General features: G+C 37.1%; 1 protein-coding gene across 10 annotated transcripts in view; it reads left to right on the forward strand.

The window, feature by feature from the left end:
- Nucleotides 1–18,779, forward strand: part of magi2a (membrane associated guanylate kinase, WW and PDZ domain containing 2a) — a 239,346-nt gene that overhangs the window by 199,828 nt on the left and 20,739 nt on the right. For 6 of the 10 annotated variants that reach the window (XR_004342637.1, XM_032589210.1, XM_032589208.1 and 3 more), the window contains 6 exons: nucleotides 4,057–4,088; nucleotides 8,851–9,058; nucleotides 11,469–11,510; nucleotides 12,458–12,573; nucleotides 13,973–14,165; nucleotides 17,172–17,429. Coding sequence is in view for 9 of the 10 variants with exons in the window: in XM_032589210.1 (XP_032445101.1) it covers nucleotides 4,057–4,088; nucleotides 8,851–9,058; nucleotides 11,469–11,510; nucleotides 12,458–12,573; nucleotides 13,973–14,165; nucleotides 17,172–17,429 (849 nt within the window). In the remaining variant the exon portion in view is untranslated. The remainder of the gene's footprint in view (nucleotides 1–4,056; nucleotides 4,089–8,850; nucleotides 9,059–11,468; nucleotides 11,511–12,457; nucleotides 12,574–13,972; nucleotides 14,166–17,171; nucleotides 17,430–18,779) is intronic. The other 4 variants (XM_032589215.1, XM_032589211.1, XM_032589216.1 and 1 more) reach the window with 2 other exon arrangements.

The following is an 18,779-nucleotide window of genomic DNA, read 5'->3' on the forward strand; positions in this document are numbered from 1 at the left end:
ATGTAACTAATGCGTGAAAGTCCCAGCCCAAAGTTATGTTATGTCTTCATATTTGTTTTTCTGTGTACTTTATGACATACATAACATACATGTGAAGGAAACCCTGGAAACATTTTTACTGTTTTACCCAAAACGTCTTAAGGTTCGTCATTCTGTGAAAGGTTCTGCAGGCCAGAGCTGCACTTTGCTGAAAAGCAGCGAGTAAGCCGGACTCTGCGGTGTCCCTGCAGCCGAGCTGACACGTCTGATAAGCGCTGCAGAGCTTTCAGCGCCACGGACAGCTCATTCAGCCCAGACTTTCTCCTCTTATTGCCACGGGGTGCGGTGACACTCGCGTCCAACTAAATGTCTGCCATGCCTGAGTTAACAGGGACTTCACCCTGTGGACGGCTTCAGTCACTGACGCCTGGTAGCGCCCCTCTCCTCTGTCGGTGCAGCTCAGCTCCGGTTCTGCTGCTCTCTCCGTATTCTGAAGAGGCTTTTTTAGTGATTGACCTTCTCAGGAGCACGAGAATCAAAAACCTCACTCCGTCTCCTGTGGTTGTCCTGATGAAATACTCCCATTTACTGACAGAAAAACTGAAAATATGACAATATGTAGATCTGGCGAGGCTTCTTGTTTCAGCAGCATTGCTCTGAAAGAAGCAGCTTTTGGCAATTTCCTGCATTGTCACTGTTCCAGTAGCATCTCAGTGGGACAACTGGCAAGCAATCATCCCATAATTTGATTTCTGTGTTAGCATATGCTTGTGACTTCCAGAAAGTGAGATGAATTAAATCTAGAAGATAAATAAGGCACTTTTTCTCCATGTTTTGTCAATATAACTAAAGACAAACAACTTCCAGGTTTTAGTTACTGCTTTTGGTGATAGATAGATTCCTATGGAAGATAATTAAGGCCACAAAAAAAAGTTAAATAAACTTCCGACTGTTTACTTAGAATTATTTTCTCAGAATTCCGACTTTACTTTCAGAATTCCGACTTTTCTCTCAGAATTCCGACTTTTTTCTCAGTTCTTATTTTACTCAGAATTCCCGCTTTGCTCTCAGAAGTCCGACTTTTTTTTTTTTTTAAGGATTCTGACTTTCAATAATCAAACATTCTTGGGTGTGTCAATTATCTTGCAAGTTTATGAAAATAATGACCTAAGTGTTTCTTCCTTGTTATAGAATTTGGAAACCTGAACTCTCTAGTCTTTCCCAAATTTACTTGGTCGAGTTGAGTTTTAAGACTAAATTTGCCCGGTGGTGCAGGAAAAAAAAAATTTTTTTTCAGTATCCCTAATTCTCTTCTGTAGATTCCTGCTTGTTGTGGCTTCAAACAGCAGAATTGTGTGAAATGCCTCCTGAAAGGTCATCCCAAGACAGATTGGAGAGCGAAAGGAGAAAGTGTAACCTTTACCTTGCTGTGCTGTGTGACAAACCGAACCCAGTTAAGGGAAAGCCGCAGCGTTTACGTTTTGCCTCTCCGTTCCTGGCGCTGCTGACGGATCAATGATTGATTTAAATGTTCTTTCTGGTAACACAGAAACTGAAATAACAGCTTGATGTTTGAAGTGAGCGCGCGGAAGATTAATGGAAGGGCTCGGGTTGTACATGTGTGCGGTCAGCGTGTGGCCACATGAAAAGTCTAATCACTAAAAGGGAGGTTGCTTGGCGACAAATGTGAAAAACAAAAATGACAGAAACATAACAGGGAAAATGACCAAAATCTTTTCAATTTCATTTCCTAACTTCTTTGTTTCCATTAAAAGAAAGTATGGAGCCCTTCCAGCATGACGTCATGCACACAAGATCCGTCCTCATCTCCCTGCTGGAGGGCAAGAAGTTGCTCGTTAATGATGGCTAGCATTGGTTTTAGCTGTTATCAATATAACACACTAAATCTTAAATGTACTCCTCATTTGTAAAAGAAAAAGAGGTGCAATGCTTTTCTACTAATCGTCAGCACTACAAAAACTAAATTAAGCCTGGAAAAGTTTTAATTAAGAAGTGAGGGAGAGGGAAGTAGTTCAGTTACGCTAGCTTGACTATGACAGTTACGCTAGCTTGACTACGACATCTGTAACATGTAGGTGTGCTGTGGAATTTGATGTGTGTCAGTTCAGTTAAAAAAATAATTTAAAAAGGCGACAGACACCAACTCTGACAGATTGTCAGTAGAGCAGGTGTTTAAATTAACTAATTAAAGTGTTAGCTTAGCTTAATAACAGCAGTAGCTAATCTAACACAGCGATCACTTATTAATGAACGCCAAACAAACACCAAGCCTGAAAACATAATACTCTAAAAGACTGAATGTTCTGTTTTTTGTGTGGGAAAGGTTTGTTTTTCGGTGTTGAATCCAGAAACAAAAAGTGGCGGTGTTGTCAGTTGCTCTGACAGCAAGTTTGTGTTAGCGTAGCCGACGCAGAGAGAACGAAAAAGTGGTCTTGAGTTGTTCTTTAACGATCTTTCTGCGTTATTTCTCCCTTTGCTGTGGTGCACTACTCTGAATTGTTAACATTACTGTACTACAGCGGCACAGCGGCCATGGATACCACGTCAAAGAATCGTCTTTTTGCCCTCCAGCATTGTGTGCATGCGCAAAATTTCCAGATGTGAACAATAACATGTCAGAGATTTTTATAAATTCACTGGACTCCATTTATAATTTATTGTGGATCCCAAATGACATTTTACCTGGACCAGAATCCGTTTTGATCAGGTATTTGGTGTCTTTTCCCACATTTACATTTGTTAATTTTAATATGTACAGTTTTTTTAGATTTTACTAAACTTATAATGCAGCTACAGCACAGAGTTTGTTTGGCCTGAAGGTTAAAGCAGAAACTTTGCAGAGCGGTTTTCAGTCAGACTGGATGTTTTGCTCTGCCTTTCTGTAGAGAATTCAAAATCTCTGTCAAATGCTTGAGAGACGAGGAAGAGTATTAAATCTGCAGAAGAACATCAACACAAATCTGAAACCAGAGCAGAAAAAAGGAATAACAGTAAAAGAAGCCAGTGTGACGGATCAACCAGGAATCTGTCGCAATCCCCGACTCCTCATGAGCAACCTGGACTTTATGTTGATAAAAAAGTTTACCCACCCAGCTGAGGAGTATTTGATATTATTTACTTATAAATGATGATGGTGAAGAACATGCTTTGAATTTATAAATCTTAAAATAAAGTCAGTTATTTTCTGTATTGGTGAAAAAGCAAAAACAAGCAAAGAAATCCCTCAAATAAATAACTCTACACTGTTTCTGTTCAGTTTTCTTCCTCTCATTTTCATTAATGTGTTTTTGTCCGTATTTGTAATTTACTTTTTCACATTTATCTCATTTTGCAGTTCTGCTTATTCTAATGAAGCAGTTCAGTGTCTATTATCAACTTCTTCTTGCATTAGGAGCTGATATAACAGTATAAACATGGTATTAGTGTTCAGTTAATATTTAATTAAAGAAATAAAATTAACGTTGTTTCCAAATCTCATTAAATTAATCAAAGAAGGCTTTAGGGAAATTGTTCCCACTTTTCTCTTCAGCTGAGATTTCGTTCATATTCATACTTCAGTCAAAGTCAAACACTGCAAAAACCCAAAATCTTACCAAGTATTTTTATCTAGGTTTTATTGCAAATGCATTAATACATTGAAAATAATTCTAAACTTTTCAGCAAGATGCAGGAACTTGTTTTAAGTCAACAATTCCTCAAAAATGTGAAATCAGTGGGATTTGTACGTTTTCATCAATATTAAGGAATTATTTACTTAAAACAAGCTCCCATATCCTGTTGAAAAGTTACTTGTAAGCTAGCTTTGTCTTATAGAAAAAGAAACTAGCTCAAAATGAATTGCTTGTGTATGTTTTTGCAGTGAACACACTAATTAGAAAATATTTCTTCTGAGTTTTTTCGGTGTAGATGTTCATTAGTTGTCTCCTGTTGCACATTATTTCCGTTCTCCCATCCACATCTGCCTTTTCATGTATTTTCTATGTTTTCACCAGTTTTTTAAATCATTCTTCTTCTTTTTTTTACCCTAAAGCATGTTTTGTGTTCTCAACATTTCAGGTCACTATTCACCCTGGAAGACTCCAAAACAGGTAACATTTAACAGCATCAGATATCAGGATTATTCTTCTACTCCTCCTCCATCACGCTAACTCCACTAAAAACTCACTTTCTGATATTAGATTCTAATTTATTGTTATGAAAGAGCAACAAATCCAGGCATCTTGTTAGCTTTATAACACACCAAACACTTTTTTAGATCAGATACACTTTTCCCTGTTTGTTTTTGTCACGCTCTTACGCCTTTACACGTTTCTCTCTGCCTTTCTCTCTTTCTTCGTCTTGTTTTTTTATAAATCCATTTCACGCCTGGACTTCCTCCCAGCGCTGCTCTGACCAGTCCCTGAACCTGGCTCGTGTTGTTCCCATTTCCAGATCCGGAAACCCAAACCGGCGCTTTTAAAGAGCTTCTGTCGTTTAAATCCCTCCATTGTTCACTACTTCAGCTCCATCTTTGTATAATCTCACATCTCTGAAAATAACTGCTAAACACTGAGTGTAGTTTGACTTGAAAAAAGTATTTCTATAGCTTGAATAGTTCACATTCAAGCTATAGAATTGCCACATTTTGACACATTTAAACCACAAACCTAATTTTTTAAATGACATGTAATAAATCAACAGAAAAACAAACGACAAGCAGCAGCTCCCTGTTAGCAGTTGTAAAATTAAACCTAACTAAAATCCACAACATTAACAATAATAAGTTAAAAATGTATACAAAACATAAGAAAATTACTCATGAAACACTGTATATGATTAACATTGTCTAAAATACATGTTAAAATATATTTGCAAAGAAAACACAGAGCTGATTGTAATGGGCTCTTTGCACCTCAGCTTCCGCGTTCGGGAAAAACGGCTCAATCTTTTCCGATCTATTGCAAAAGGCTCTTTACACTGGGTGTTTGCGGGGCTTGTCCAAGGTAACAATTAATGATGTACATCGATCCGAAACCCCAACAAATAAGCTGGAGAAAGGTTTTAAGATGTTCGCCTCGTTATACATTCACAGATACGAAGGTGAGTTTTACTTTCTTTAAACTTTGTGGCTAACATTAGCTTTAGCTTATGCTAGACATTTTTCTTGTAAAAATGTGCTATTTAAGTATCCAAACACTTTTCATCCATTCTAACGGACAATGTTTTTACCTTGTTTTCAAGTATATTACGTGCGTTTATTGTCGTTAGTGTCAGAGACCAAGTAACGGGGGATTTTACGGTTCAGGCTTTTTGTTTCTGAAGCCTGAGGAACAACAAGCCCATAGCTTAACAGTAGAGCAGCTCTGGTGTCGGAGTTCTAGTTCAGCTGACTGTTCAGGTTCAGAGTTGTTGCTTTTAGAAAAATATGGCCGTGTTCCTTAAGGTCTCCGTGTTACTTCGCTTTATTAGTTTTGCATGCTTCTTGTGAAGCAGGACGGTGTTTACAGCAGTGTGTACAGGCGGATCAGTTGCTCGGCTGTCTGGCTCTGGTCTGCTCTCTCGTTCCCATAAACTCTCTTTTCAGGCTGAATACAGAAGTGATTCCATGGAAATAACACAGGAGGCTCCTTTACCTTCTTCTTTAGGCTGAAGAAGCTGATCCGGAGTGAAGTGAAGGCTGTAAACTTTGCTGTGCGGCGTTAGCTTTAACTGGTAGCGACGAATATTTACAAGCCACCGTCTTCTTAATTCAGGACCGCTTGGAAATCCATGAAAACTTAAAAGCCCATTATATTAGGAAGACAGCAACGTGCATAGTATTGTTTTTTTTTGCGTCTGAAATAACACTTTGTCTTTTCTAGCTGTCATGGTAACTCAAAGCGGAAAAAAGCGAGCCGCCATTTGACATGCGGTTGTGACGTCAGCGCCGCAGGTGCAAAGAGCCCGTTCAAATGGCAACGGAAAAAAAGGGGTGGGGAACTGTCAGTTACTGGTTGCTATGGTAACCACCAACCGCCAAGAGCAGCGTAGCAGAACTTGATACATCAATAAATGTCTGGAGAAAACAACTACTTGACTAAAAATAAAATAATAAATATACACATTAGTTTTATTTTAACCATTTTATTGTTAAAATAAAACCCTGTTGCATATAAATAAAAGTGAGTTCAGCCTAATTTAGTAACTTATTGAATAAATACTTGTAAATAAAATCTAACCAATCGTTTTTGCTCCATCAAAATGAGAAAAATTAGGTATAAAAATGTGTATCAAAGAGTTTGTTTCCTGACGATCGTGAGCCACTAGAGGTAGACTTAAAAAGTCAATCAGTTGATCAGTAAAAGTGCTTGAAAGGTTAATTAAGCTTGACAGTAAAAAGTGGTGAAAAGGTTACTAAATCACCACAATGAAAAATATTTATCTTGATTACTAAATGTCGGTTTACATCCAAATTAAAAAGATATGAGGATGTCAGGAAAGCCATTGATGAAGTCATAAAAAAGTGGTGTAAGATCTTTTTGGGGGGAAAAAAAAACTTTTTTGAAGTAGCCTTAAATGTATATCTAGAGCTACAATGGAGTGATTTATAATTTTAAAAATCATATGTAAGAATTGCCTAGTCAAAGACCAGCTCTAAATCTGACTCCACCCATGTCAAATAAATTTTGACTCAAGTTTGGATATTGCAAAGATGCATATGCATAAACTTTTGTGAAGGTCTGAATCAAGAGAGCTTAAAAATGAAATGTACTCCACACTTTTAAGATTTCTAATTGACATGAGCTCAAAAAGAAGGGATTATTTTGTGTTTCTGAAATACATCAACATTTGTGATGGTTCTGTGACAAAATGAGAAAAACAGGGTTCAGTCTAATTAGGCTTCCACAGCTCAGAGTCAAACATGGAAGCTTTGATTAACAGAGTGGGAGTAGAGCATTGGCTCATTTGTCAGATGGACTTTCCGTCCAGCAAATCTTTGTTTGCAGATAAGCTTATTTAAATTTCTCTGTCAAGTTCAGAAAGTCTCAGGTAACCACTAGTTAATGCTGCAGCACTTTCAGATGTTTTTACTGAATAATGCAGATTAATTAAAGGTAAAAGAAAACGGTTTTGGGTCACATCGGAAAGCGCATTTCATATCTGCAGCTAATATTGGCTCTCAGAATCAGCTGCTCTGTATCTTCTGTATCTTTGATAAACGCGCCAGTCATACGGTCTCAGTTTTCCCTCTGTTCCGAGTTGCTTTGACGATTCCCGGCGTGTCAAAATGTCGTCTCGGCTGTCTGTTCGCTGTCCTGCTGTGACTCACGCGGCCGGCTCATCTGACACATTGAGGCTGGCGCTCAGACTGACTGGTGTTGGAAAAACTGTCGCTGCCGCCGCAAATTCAAGATGTTTCTCTTTCAAATTAACGCCAAACCGCCCACCTCTCTTCACCTTGGAAACAAACAGAAGCTTTTGTCGTTTTCTTTTCCTAAATAAATTAGGCCAGACTGCTTCTTCAACTACTAATTTCACTAACTTGTTACTTTTCTAAGCTCTTTCCCCAAACACCAATAAATACTGCAGCAGATAATTGAAAATTTCATCAAAATCTTTCAGGTGTGGATAGATGCTCCCCGGAGCTTGCTTTGTTTGGAAAAAATCAAGATGGTCGTCAAGGAAAATTAACTTTTGCTCTAAATTTGCCAATATTTATCACAGGTGAATGCTTTTGGTGTCAAATCACTAATAACTGGACACACATAAATTATTTACTTTTTTACTCTTTTTTTTGACTAATTATTAGATTTTTCAAGATGGCTGCCTTTGTTGTTATGGAAAATAGATTTTTGCCCTAAAATCAACAATTAGATGAATGTATTTGATCTCCAATTAAAGCCTACATATTTTAAACCCTAGAAATTGTTTACATTTCCTTTTTCCTGTGTCTTCTTTTTCTGGTGGTGAGTTTCAAAATGGCTGCCATGTTTGTAATAGAGAGTATATGTTTGTGCTAAAATCGGCAGTAGTTGTTAGCCACGGCTAACCAAAAAGTTAGGTTCACTGACCACTAATTTGCAAAACAAAAATCTTAGCTGTGCTGACGCTAATCCACTGATAACTTAGAAAAACTGGCACATTCTATGCCAACAACTGGCTGAAAAGGCGGAAAAACGGCAGCCATCTTGAAATTCAAGTGGCTAATGGGCAAAATGACAAACATACGAGTTGAGGGGTGAGCATGCTAATTTTAATGCTGTATCCACACTTGAATGATTTTTACTTTTTACTAAGAAGTCAAAAGCGGCCGCAACAAATCTGTCAAGCTTTGGATTTCTACTAAAATGCCATGAAAAAGGTCAATAACTTCACAGGTTTCTGCTATTAAAAGCTCTGCTAATCTCTAATATTAAATGTATATATATTATTTGATATGTTTAATATTATTTGTTGATGTTTAATCATGATTTACCCCAATAGAGCACATATTACTGTACATAATTTTAAAAATAAAATAAAAGCATGGTAGTTATTGTTTTGGATAAAACTCTGTATGGGCTGGTTCTCATTAATATTTTTCTTCTGGCATTAATCAATAAATAGGAATAGAGAACCTTAAAAGATTATCAATGCAAACGTGTACAACACAGTACACAGATTTTGACAAGCTAGTCCAAAGAAAAACAAGTTAGTAGTAAATTTTTTATAGCGGGTAATGTGTTGTATGAATGTCCAAAGCTTGACAGGTTTTGCATCAATCAGGGGTAGCCAATGATCATATCTCCTTTTTGTTTTTGAACCATACCAATGGAACTAAAATCAAACATCAGATGTGGAAAAAAAGCAGGAAAAGGAAGCACTGACCCATCATGCCGCTGTGCTTTGCAGGTGCTGGAGCAGTGGGAGTTCCAGCAGGGTCAGAACAGCCCCGCTCAGACCAGCCGCTCTGCTCCCATTGTCTCCCACAGCGCCCCCTTCCCAACACACCATCTTCACATGGCCTCGGTCCCGGACTCAGCCTCCGAGGCCTTGGCACTGGTCAAACCTGACCCCTATGACCTTTTTGAGAAGTCCATGGCTATCTATGAGAGTAGGCGTAAGTACTGGAGCTTTTACTGCAGGTGAAAACACACAGGCACCTGCTGTAGGTATGAAGGATTGTAAATCATTTCCTCCTAATCCATAAATAGCATAAAACAGACAGAAAAGCAAATATACTTTTTTGTTTTGTTTTGTTAGCAAGTTTTTTCCTGGTAGCTGGAGGAACCAGAAGAAGTTTAGTGGCACATTGATAGCCCTGAAAAACAGGAATAAGAAAAGAAAACGGAGGAAGAAAAACAATCAATGGATGAAGGTGACAGATTTTTTGGCTTTGTGGGCTGGATAAGAGGAAGTGTAACATTTTTAATATTTTGTCTCCGTGTATTTTGTCCGGCTAGCTAGCCTCATAAACTCGAGTTTAGTGTTTGCTCCATGAATGAACATGCCTGTTTTCATTGAAGTGTTTATTTGGATTGTGGAGTTTTTATAAACACTCAACATCTGTGTTTTTATTGATATATAGAGGGTTTGCTGTTTTCTTTGTGTCACAGCTTTTTAATCAGTTTAATTCACTTTAAGATGTGTAATTTTAACTGTAGCCGGTTTGCTTATAAAATGTAATACATTGTGGTGTTTTTGTGGGAATCTCTTCATTTCATTTTGATAAACGATTCTGCAGAAACGCATCCATGAGTAAACACAGTTCATCTCTTCCACTCCTAAAATATACAGCACAGCAATAACATAACTCTCTGGCTTGTAATATACTAAAAAGGTAATTTTCTTGTTGTGATGATATCATATTTTTTTTCCTGTGGGAGTTATAAGCAGTAGAAAGCAAGTTTTAACCTTTATTTATGTGTGTACGTAGACACACTATTTCACAAGGATTTCATGCTTTTGTATATCTACAAGTATGATTTTAACCTAACAGGATGATTTGATTTAGCATCTCAAAAATATTCTCAATAAATATGGTGGAAAAATGCAGGAAGAAACACTTGTGGTAGTTTTGTATATCGCCTTAAAAATGTCTGGAGAAGTAGCTTCTGTGATTTGACATGGTATCTTTTTGGGATTTTTGATGCTGGTTTTTAAAAACTGCTAGAAGTCAGGTGGATTGATTGTTAAATCTCCTTTTTATGTTTTTAAAACTATTGCTGTGGTTGTTGTGTCTCCTCTGAGCTAAAATTAAGGTTTTTTATGACTATTTTACTTGGAAGCTTGACAGGTAGGTTGACTTTACAATGTGTGTCAATCCTTAATTAGCTAAGAGGAGAAAATAAACACTTCAAAAACACAAAATTTTACTTTTCTAGTGCAAATGTCTTTGCACTGTTGAAATAACAAAGCTTACAGGTAACTTTTTGATTTGTTTTAAGACAAATATTCCTTAATATTGATGAAAAAGTGCTAGTTCCACTGGCAGATTATTTAACTTATAACAAGACATTTTTCCCAGAATATATACTTACATACAGTACAGACCAAATGTTTGGACACACCTTTCTAATTCAATGGGTTTTCTTTATTTTCATGACTATTTATAAGGCAGGAAATCCCGCTTATTAACCTGACAGGGCACCTATGAAGTGAAAACCATTTCAGGTGACTACCTCTTGAAGCTCATCAAGAAAATGCAGAGTGTGTGCAAAGCAGTAATGACAGCAAAAGGTTGCTACTTTGAAGAAACTAGAATATAAGGGGTATTTTCAGTTGTTTTACACTTTTTTGTTTAGTGCATATTTCCACATGTGTTATTCATAGTTTTGATGCCTTCAGTGTGAATCTACAATGTCAATAGTCATGAAAATAAAGGAAACTCATTGAATTAAAAGGTGTGTACAAACTTTTGGTCTGTACTGTATATGCTCTAGAAGACATTTTGTGTTTTTGCAGTGTATATTTTCTCCTTTTATCTAATTAAACTTGTTCTAGCCTGTTTTAGCAAGCAAAAACACAAATGAAGTAAGAATTGTGTTCCTGTATTTTATATTTACGATACCTTCTGGGGTTTTTTCCGGTTGTAAACCGATTTTTTTTTAATAATCCTGTTGGTGGGGATAACATCTGTGTCAGTCTGCGGTCGTGATTCTGGTTTCTCATCATCCCTGCCGAGTCCCAGCAGAGCGCCGCTATGATTAAAACAGATACAATTGGAGTAAATTTTTCATTCGCAGCCTCTTGTCTGTGGCCGGGTTTGCCCCGGCGCTTTGCGGATCACGGCGTAGCGTGACGCCCCTGACTGCAGATCAATGCTTACATCCCACCTTGCGTTGTAAATAATGAAGAGCTGTATTACTCTCTGTAAGCATTTCCTGACTTTATGGATGATGCTGAGATTTTGCGATGACATTAGTGCTGACGGCGGAGTTCGGGATTATATGGGAACATCTGTTTGTGTCCACCAATATGTGGATATCTCTGTCTCATTGCTTTGGTTTTCTCTTTCTCTTTTTGTCCAGAACCTGTTCAACCAAGGACCGTTTTTCCTGTGGACTCTACTGGTAAATATAACCTCTATGCATATTGTTAAATGGGACATATTATACAAAATTCATATCTGCCATGTTTTTGTTCTTCCATTTGGGTTTCACTTGCTTCAAAAAACCACCCAGCCAGTTTTTGGCAATCAATTAATGCTTTTTGGTGTCTGAAAAATGAGCCGTTTCAAAATGTTAAGTCACATCAGTCAATCAATAAAATTTGCAACAAGGCAGTTCAAAGAGTTGTAATTCATAAAAACACAAAAATCAACAATTAAAACATTTTTTTTCCATTATGCACCAAAATGTGCATAATGGAAATGCAACTCTAAACAGGTTTGTTTTTAGTCTAGATTTAAAGGAACTTTGCGCTTATCTACATTGCGCCATTGCCTAGCAACCCCAACCCGTAACCTAGCAACCCAAGCTGAGTTCCAGCACATTTGGTCAGCTGGTTTTACCACTTTACAATGGCTGCTGGCAAGGCAAGTGTTTTTGTTGCCTTATCATCCAGAAACCACTTGCTGCATTCTTGTTTGTTGTATAGGAGGCTCCACTTCTGCTTTTCAAAGATGTGCAGTTGTGTAATTGCTCATTAGTTTGCAGCCATTTCCACGTGTGAGTGTAAACGTTAAATTGTGGAGGCGTGCGTGGATTAAAAATGATAAAACATCTTCTTAAATGATGTTTTAAACTGTCTTATATTTAAATAATTCCTTGTATATACAAAAAAAAATTTTGTGAATTTAAAAGTTTTAAATTTTTAAATTTACAGTTTATACAGTTTACAGTTTATATTTTATGAATAGTGTGTTTGTATGACCCTTTTTGATTACTCTTAATGCTTATTTTTGCAATGTTATTTAGTTCTTTGTTACTAAAAGAATGGATTGGATTACAGTAACGCTTTAGTTACAAAGCTGCTTCCAGAGACATGATTTAACTTTTTTTTCCCCTCCCCATTAAAGGAGCAGAGTACCAGGACATCGAGGTCCACCTGCGCAGACAGAAGTCTGGGTTTGGCTTTCGGGTGCTGGGCGGTGATGAGGCCGGGCAGCCTGTGAGTGTGGAGACACGTGAGAAGGCTCGTATGGCGATGGGTGTGAAACCCTGTCATTTTCTACTCTCTAATCCACTCCACTCCCACTGTGTGTCCCTAACCCCCGACCCCTGACCTTTAGCCCCGAGAGAGTGCTGGCTTGCTATTGATAGGATCCCACCAACATACAGTGACTTAAAGAAACTTTCCCACATTTTGCCACATTACAACCACCAGCTTTAGTGAAATTTATTGTTGTTGTTTTTTGTTTTTTTTTTGACAGACCTACACAAATAACACATAATTTTGAAATATAAATGAAAAGAAAACATGGTTTTCAAAATAAAACCTCTGAAAATTATGGTTTGAATTCCTATCCAGCACCACTAAGAACTCTAAAATTATACTTGAGTAAGAGTAGTACTACTTCAACATACTTTTTTGAGTAAAAAAGTATTTTTGTGTACCCTATATACTGTAAACATATCAAGGTAATGACGTTTGTATTTTACAATAAAAGTAAAACACTTAAGGTTTTCCGTTGTGCCAAAATGGCCTTCAGTTTTCAGCAGACGGTATTTTTACGCTACTGAGATTAAACTCCACTCAGATGGACTCTATTTTTTTAGTTGGTTCACTTGGTTTAAATTTATTTTACTGGTTGTGTTTTCATTACAAATGGTTGCAAAATTTTGTTGATATAAACAGCACGTTTTCATAATTGTGCTGTTTATATTAAATAAGAAACGCAATTAAAATCACATGTAATAAAGTTTAATCGAATAACATCCTCCTACCACTTTCTGTTATCTTCTTTGTTGTTTCCGCCAGTAGTAATATTCGATTATTGATTACGTCTTATGTGAATGTGAATGTTGCCATCTAGCAGATTTATTTTTATGGTCAATGGAAATGTAGCTACTGATTAGTATCAGCTTAAAGTAGACAGATTAGAACACAGGTGTTAAACTCCAGTCCACCTGCAGTCTTTAGATGTGCCACAGGTACAAAACACTGGAATGAAATGGCTTAATTACCTCTTCCTTGTGTAGATCAGTTATCCGAGTCTTAATGACCTAATTATTCTGTTCAGGTGTGGTGCAGCAGAGGCACTTCTAAAAGTTGCAGGACACTGGCCCTTGAGGACTGGAGTTTGACACCCCTGGATAAGAATAAGTAAAACAAAAACCATGTTATCACTTTTCTCCCACCTCAGTTATGTGCTATTTTGTATTAGTCTGTCACTATTATCACAATTAAATATGACAAAGTTCAAATGACAAATATTTCTGCAAGGCACTGTAATAAAGTATTCAGTAATACTTTAGAAAGTATTCAGTAATACTTTATTACTGAATAACAATCACCCTAACATCTACTCAATTCAACATAATGCCAAGAATCCATTCATTAAACTCCCTGTGTTATGGAACAAAATGAACAGATTCTTATTGGAGCGATCATAGAGAAGAGTCCAGCAGATCTAGACGGGCGATTACGGCCAGGAGACGAGCTGCTGTTTGTGGACGGGATCCCAGTGGTGGGGAAGGCGCACAGATACGTCATTGACCTGATGCACGCTGCGGGGCGCAACGGACAAGTCAACCTGGTCATCAGGAGAAGGACGCAGGCAGGAGGTAAAGAGCCAGATAGGTTTGCAGCTTCTTCTCTTCCTCTACCAGTCATTTCTCAAACTTTTTCAGTCCGACGGTCACTTACAGATTCTGAAAGAAAGATTCTGAGCTTTAAAATAGAAATCAAACAAGTTCTTTACCACAAGTGCTGTGTGCACTAACAACATTTCAGGGCTATTTGAAATTTAGCAGATTATCACAGAAAAATAGACTTGAGTTGCAGAAACAAACAATTTCTTTCAGCCAGTAAAGAAATAATTTTATTTCAGATGTTTAGATGCAGTTAGTCAGCGTGGGGCGCAGCGCTGTTCACCACTTCGTCACCTTATCGCATTCATCACAGCCGCAGAAACAGATCTGCAGGTCTGTGTCATGCTATGTATCTTTTAATAGGGTTCAAAAACAAAAGTTATGCAACTCGGGGGGGGGGTTGTGACAAGGTCTTAAGCCACTTATCCATTATTGTTTTTAAACACAATCCTTTGGTATGCTAACTATAGCATCGAACTTGGAGCTCACGTCACGGAAAATACATGCAGTACCTCACGGACCACTAGGGGGCCCCTGCAGACCACCAGTGGAACATGTTCTCTTATGTAATGATTCAAAAATCGAGTTTAATTACCTGCAAATTACATCTTTAGAGTTTAATTTTACTATCTACGCCCAGCTGCTTTAAAGGTGACCTACTATTCTTCCTTGTATAGGTTAGGAAAGGCTAAACAAAACATGTTAAGTTTTTTTTGTACAAAATCATTCTTAGATAATGAGATATCAGGCGGCTTAGAAATAAAAATCTGATTCAATTTCTGAATTGCTTCTTTTTTCTCACTTTTTTTTTCTTAAAAGCAGAAAATATCTTTTAAAAAATGACTCCATTTCAATCATTTCTTTTATTAGTTGACCTGACTTCAAAGTCCAAATAAATAGGAGCAGTAAAACACACTATGGTAGTTTTTGGTGGGTTAAAATCACACTGCTTTGAACTAAACTAGTAAAAATAAATTACACAGATTTGTTTTTCCAAAAATAACAACTTAAATTTTTTGATTAAATAAATTTATCACCCAAACCTGCTAGACAGTTCTTGCCTATTTTGAGCTTCTTTCGGAATGAGCTGTTTTATGGCCTCTGTCGCTTTAAATCCAAATGAGCTACACTCACACATAAAGATGGCTGCAGATGCACAATTATACAAAAACACATCTTTAAAAAGCATTAATAGAGCAGCCTCCCGCACAACCAACAAGAATGCAGTAGGTGGTTTCTGGATGGTCAGTCAACAACAAAACACTTGTCTTTTCCAGCAGCTATTGTACAGCGAGTGCAGCAGCAAAACCAGCAGACCAAATGTGCTGGAACTGCACTCTGTTTTATTAACATATATTTAAATTATCTTTATTTAAGCAGAATTAAAAATCTCTCCCCATGGTTGCTAGGTAACGGCTGGGCTCCACAAGGGTTGCTAGGTAACGGCACATTGAGAGTCGAATGTGGCTTAACAATTAGACTATTTTTGAAACGGTTTGTTTTCCAGACACCAAAACACATTAAGTTATGACCAAAAAAAAAAAAAAAAATATATATATATATATTTTTTTTTTTTTAAGCATTTGAGAAGTAAAATAAAACGTCCAAAATGTGAATTTTGCATAATAGGTCCCCTTTAAAAAGTCTTCTTTTTGAAATAAAAAAAGCCTAAATCACACTTTCCCCCTAAAACAAACACTTCTCTCTGATTCCTAAAACCTCTTTAGCTTCGAGTTTGAGTCGGCCTGTCCTCCTCTGATCTCATCTTCAACACCTTCCCACAAACACGCACGCTCTCTTCTCACCAGTTCAACCCGTCCCACTCCGCTCGCCCTCTCTGCCAATCTGTTCCCACCAAAATCTGCTGTCTCACTCATGCCTGACCTCTTCTGTGACCCTAACTTCCAATCTAATCGTCTGACTCCCACCGGCACTTTACTAAGTGTCAGACTTTGCGCTCTGCACTTGGCCTGTGAGTGCGCCTCCACCCACTACTCCAGATTTTGCACATTTTTGGACATTATTTTCCTTTTCATAAGAATGCTTTCCACACTAGTTGGTAAAAGAAGGCAATTCAACATGTGGGCGGTGTTTACGACTGGAAAAATCTTGATGCAACTCAATCCTGTCCATTACTTGTAACATGATAGCTAAATTTTCTGGTGTAGAACAAACAGCTTTCAAAGTCTGATATCCATTAGGAGACTCTGATAAAGAACTAACTAATGTTTTTAAATATAGAAATGCAAGTTCTTACCAATATGTTTTTAAATCTGCTTATTGGAAATTATGTGGGGTTTTTTTTTTGTTTGTTTCTTTGCATCATTTTCCATCCAACAAAAAAAGACCCATCCTCTTTTTGTTAAATTTTACATTTATCTTTTTATTTGATTTATTTATTTCAAACAGGTTTTTAAAAACAAGAAGAAAAAAAACAAAGAGCAGAAATGCCTCTTTAGGCTGTAAATTTTGCAAACCTCTTCTCTAGCTGGCTGTTGAGACTTTCTGAGCTTTATTTTTAAAAACTCTGTATGTACAGTAGTGCATACTTGTGAACAGAGCTGAAATGATTAATCATGATTAATCTGTTTTTGATCTATTCTCAAGTGGCATAGTTTTAGCTTCACCTGGCTCAAATTCTGTAAAAAGTTTCATTTTCTTATGTATTTCTAATATTGTATAAAATAGGTGGTTCAATGAAAAAAAAAAATCTGTTTTGGTCAGAATAATCACATAGTAAAATAATTGTTAGTTTCAGCACTACTTGTGAACAGAAATCATTTCCAAAACATTTTACAAATAAAAATCTACTTAGTTTCCTGAAACAGACTGGATAGAATGTCTGTGAACATCAAATTTCAAGTCATTTTATTTATTCCAAAGGGAATTTACTGTACATGTTATCGAAGTATCTTCAAAGAGTTGTGTTGGATCGTGATTAATCATTAAACAGACTAAGATCTCTGCCACCCCCTGCAGGTGAGTCGTGTCCAGAAAACAGCCGCAGTCCGGGCTCCGCCTCCACGCAGCACAGCTCGCCTCACAGCGACTACACGTACGCAAACAGCACCAGCCAGGCTGCCAACAGTGGCGCGGGCAACGCCTCCGCTACGTCAGACGGGATGTCCGCCGCCAATGCAAAGCCGAGCGACATCACGATCAGCAGGAAGGAGAGCGAAGGCTTCGGCTTCGTCATCATCAGCTCGCTCAACCGGTCCGAAATGGCTGCAACCAACAGTGAGTCTAGTAGCTGTTATGGTTTTTATGTTCTGATTTGACTTCCCAGAGTTCTCAACCCTTGAAATATAAAATACTAAAGTTCACTAAAATTTAAATAAAATATTTCAGCAGTGGGTGTGCTTTAGATATTAAATTGCTCAAATAAACTGGAAGGAATCAAAGGACCTAAGAAAATAACATTTGGTTAAAATCCACAGAAATATCTTTTTTTTTGTTGGACTACCTTTAGCAAACAATTTAATCTATGAATGCAGAGCACATGTCCTCTGTTCCTTCCTTGTTGATAAAAAATTATTAATCTTGATTAATTGCAGACTTAAATACAAATACAGGCTCAAACTCTTTCAATAATGATGAAACGATTAATCTTGTTGAATTGATTTTTGAAATCATAGTCAACTAATTTAGCAATCAATTAATCATTAACTGAAGCATACAGACTTGCTCTCACATATGTGACATGAAATGATTGATTAATTGTGTTGAATCGATTATTGAAATAGTCTTTGACTACTGTAGTAATTGATTAATCGTTAACTGGAGTATACAGGCTCAGGCATAAGATGATTAATCGGATGAATTGTGTTGAATCAATTAATCGTTAACTAGAGTAGACAGACTCAAACTTCTCGTTTCATGAAAAGATTAATCATATTGAGTTGGTTATTAAAATTATAGTCAACTGGGGCGTGCCGTGGTGGCGCAGGGGGTTAGCACGCCCCACGTTTGGAGGCCTTAGTCCTCAACGCGGACATCGCGGGTTCGACTCCCGGTCCCGACGACCTTTGCCGCATGTCTTCCCCCCTCTCCTCACCCTCCTTCCTGTCTGCCTACTGTCGAAAAAATACGAGCCACTAGCGCCGCAAAAAAAAAAAAAATTATAGTCAACCAATTTACCTCTCAATTAATCGCTAACGGGAGTATACAGACTCAGGTATGAAGCAATTAATCAGATTCATTGCAATGAATCGATTACTGAAATAATCGTCAACTAATTTAGCAATCGATTAATTGTTAACTGGAGTATTCAGACTACTTTTAAAAGGGCCATTTTCAAAAATAACACAGACAGAGCAGTAATTAACAAAAACATACACATTCTGCATTTAATATAAAAAACAACCTTTTTTAATATGTTTTACCCACAACATATAAAATGGATGTTTTAGCATCCAATTATTAATCGGTAAATGCAAAAATTAGTAAATTAATTTACCACTGACCAAGAGTTCCCAAAAGGAATTTTCTGTTATTGCATTTTAGACATTAAAATTTTTATTTTCTCATTAAAAAAATAAAATGTATTCTTTAATTGCATCTTTTAATGTATTTCTAATGTATAAGATA

The sequence above is a fragment of the Xiphophorus hellerii genome, chromosome 17, assembly GCF_003331165.1.
Source record: "Xiphophorus hellerii strain 12219 chromosome 17, Xiphophorus_hellerii-4.1, whole genome shotgun sequence".
NCBI classification, from domain to species: domain Eukaryota; kingdom Metazoa; phylum Chordata; class Actinopteri; order Cyprinodontiformes; family Poeciliidae; genus Xiphophorus; species Xiphophorus hellerii.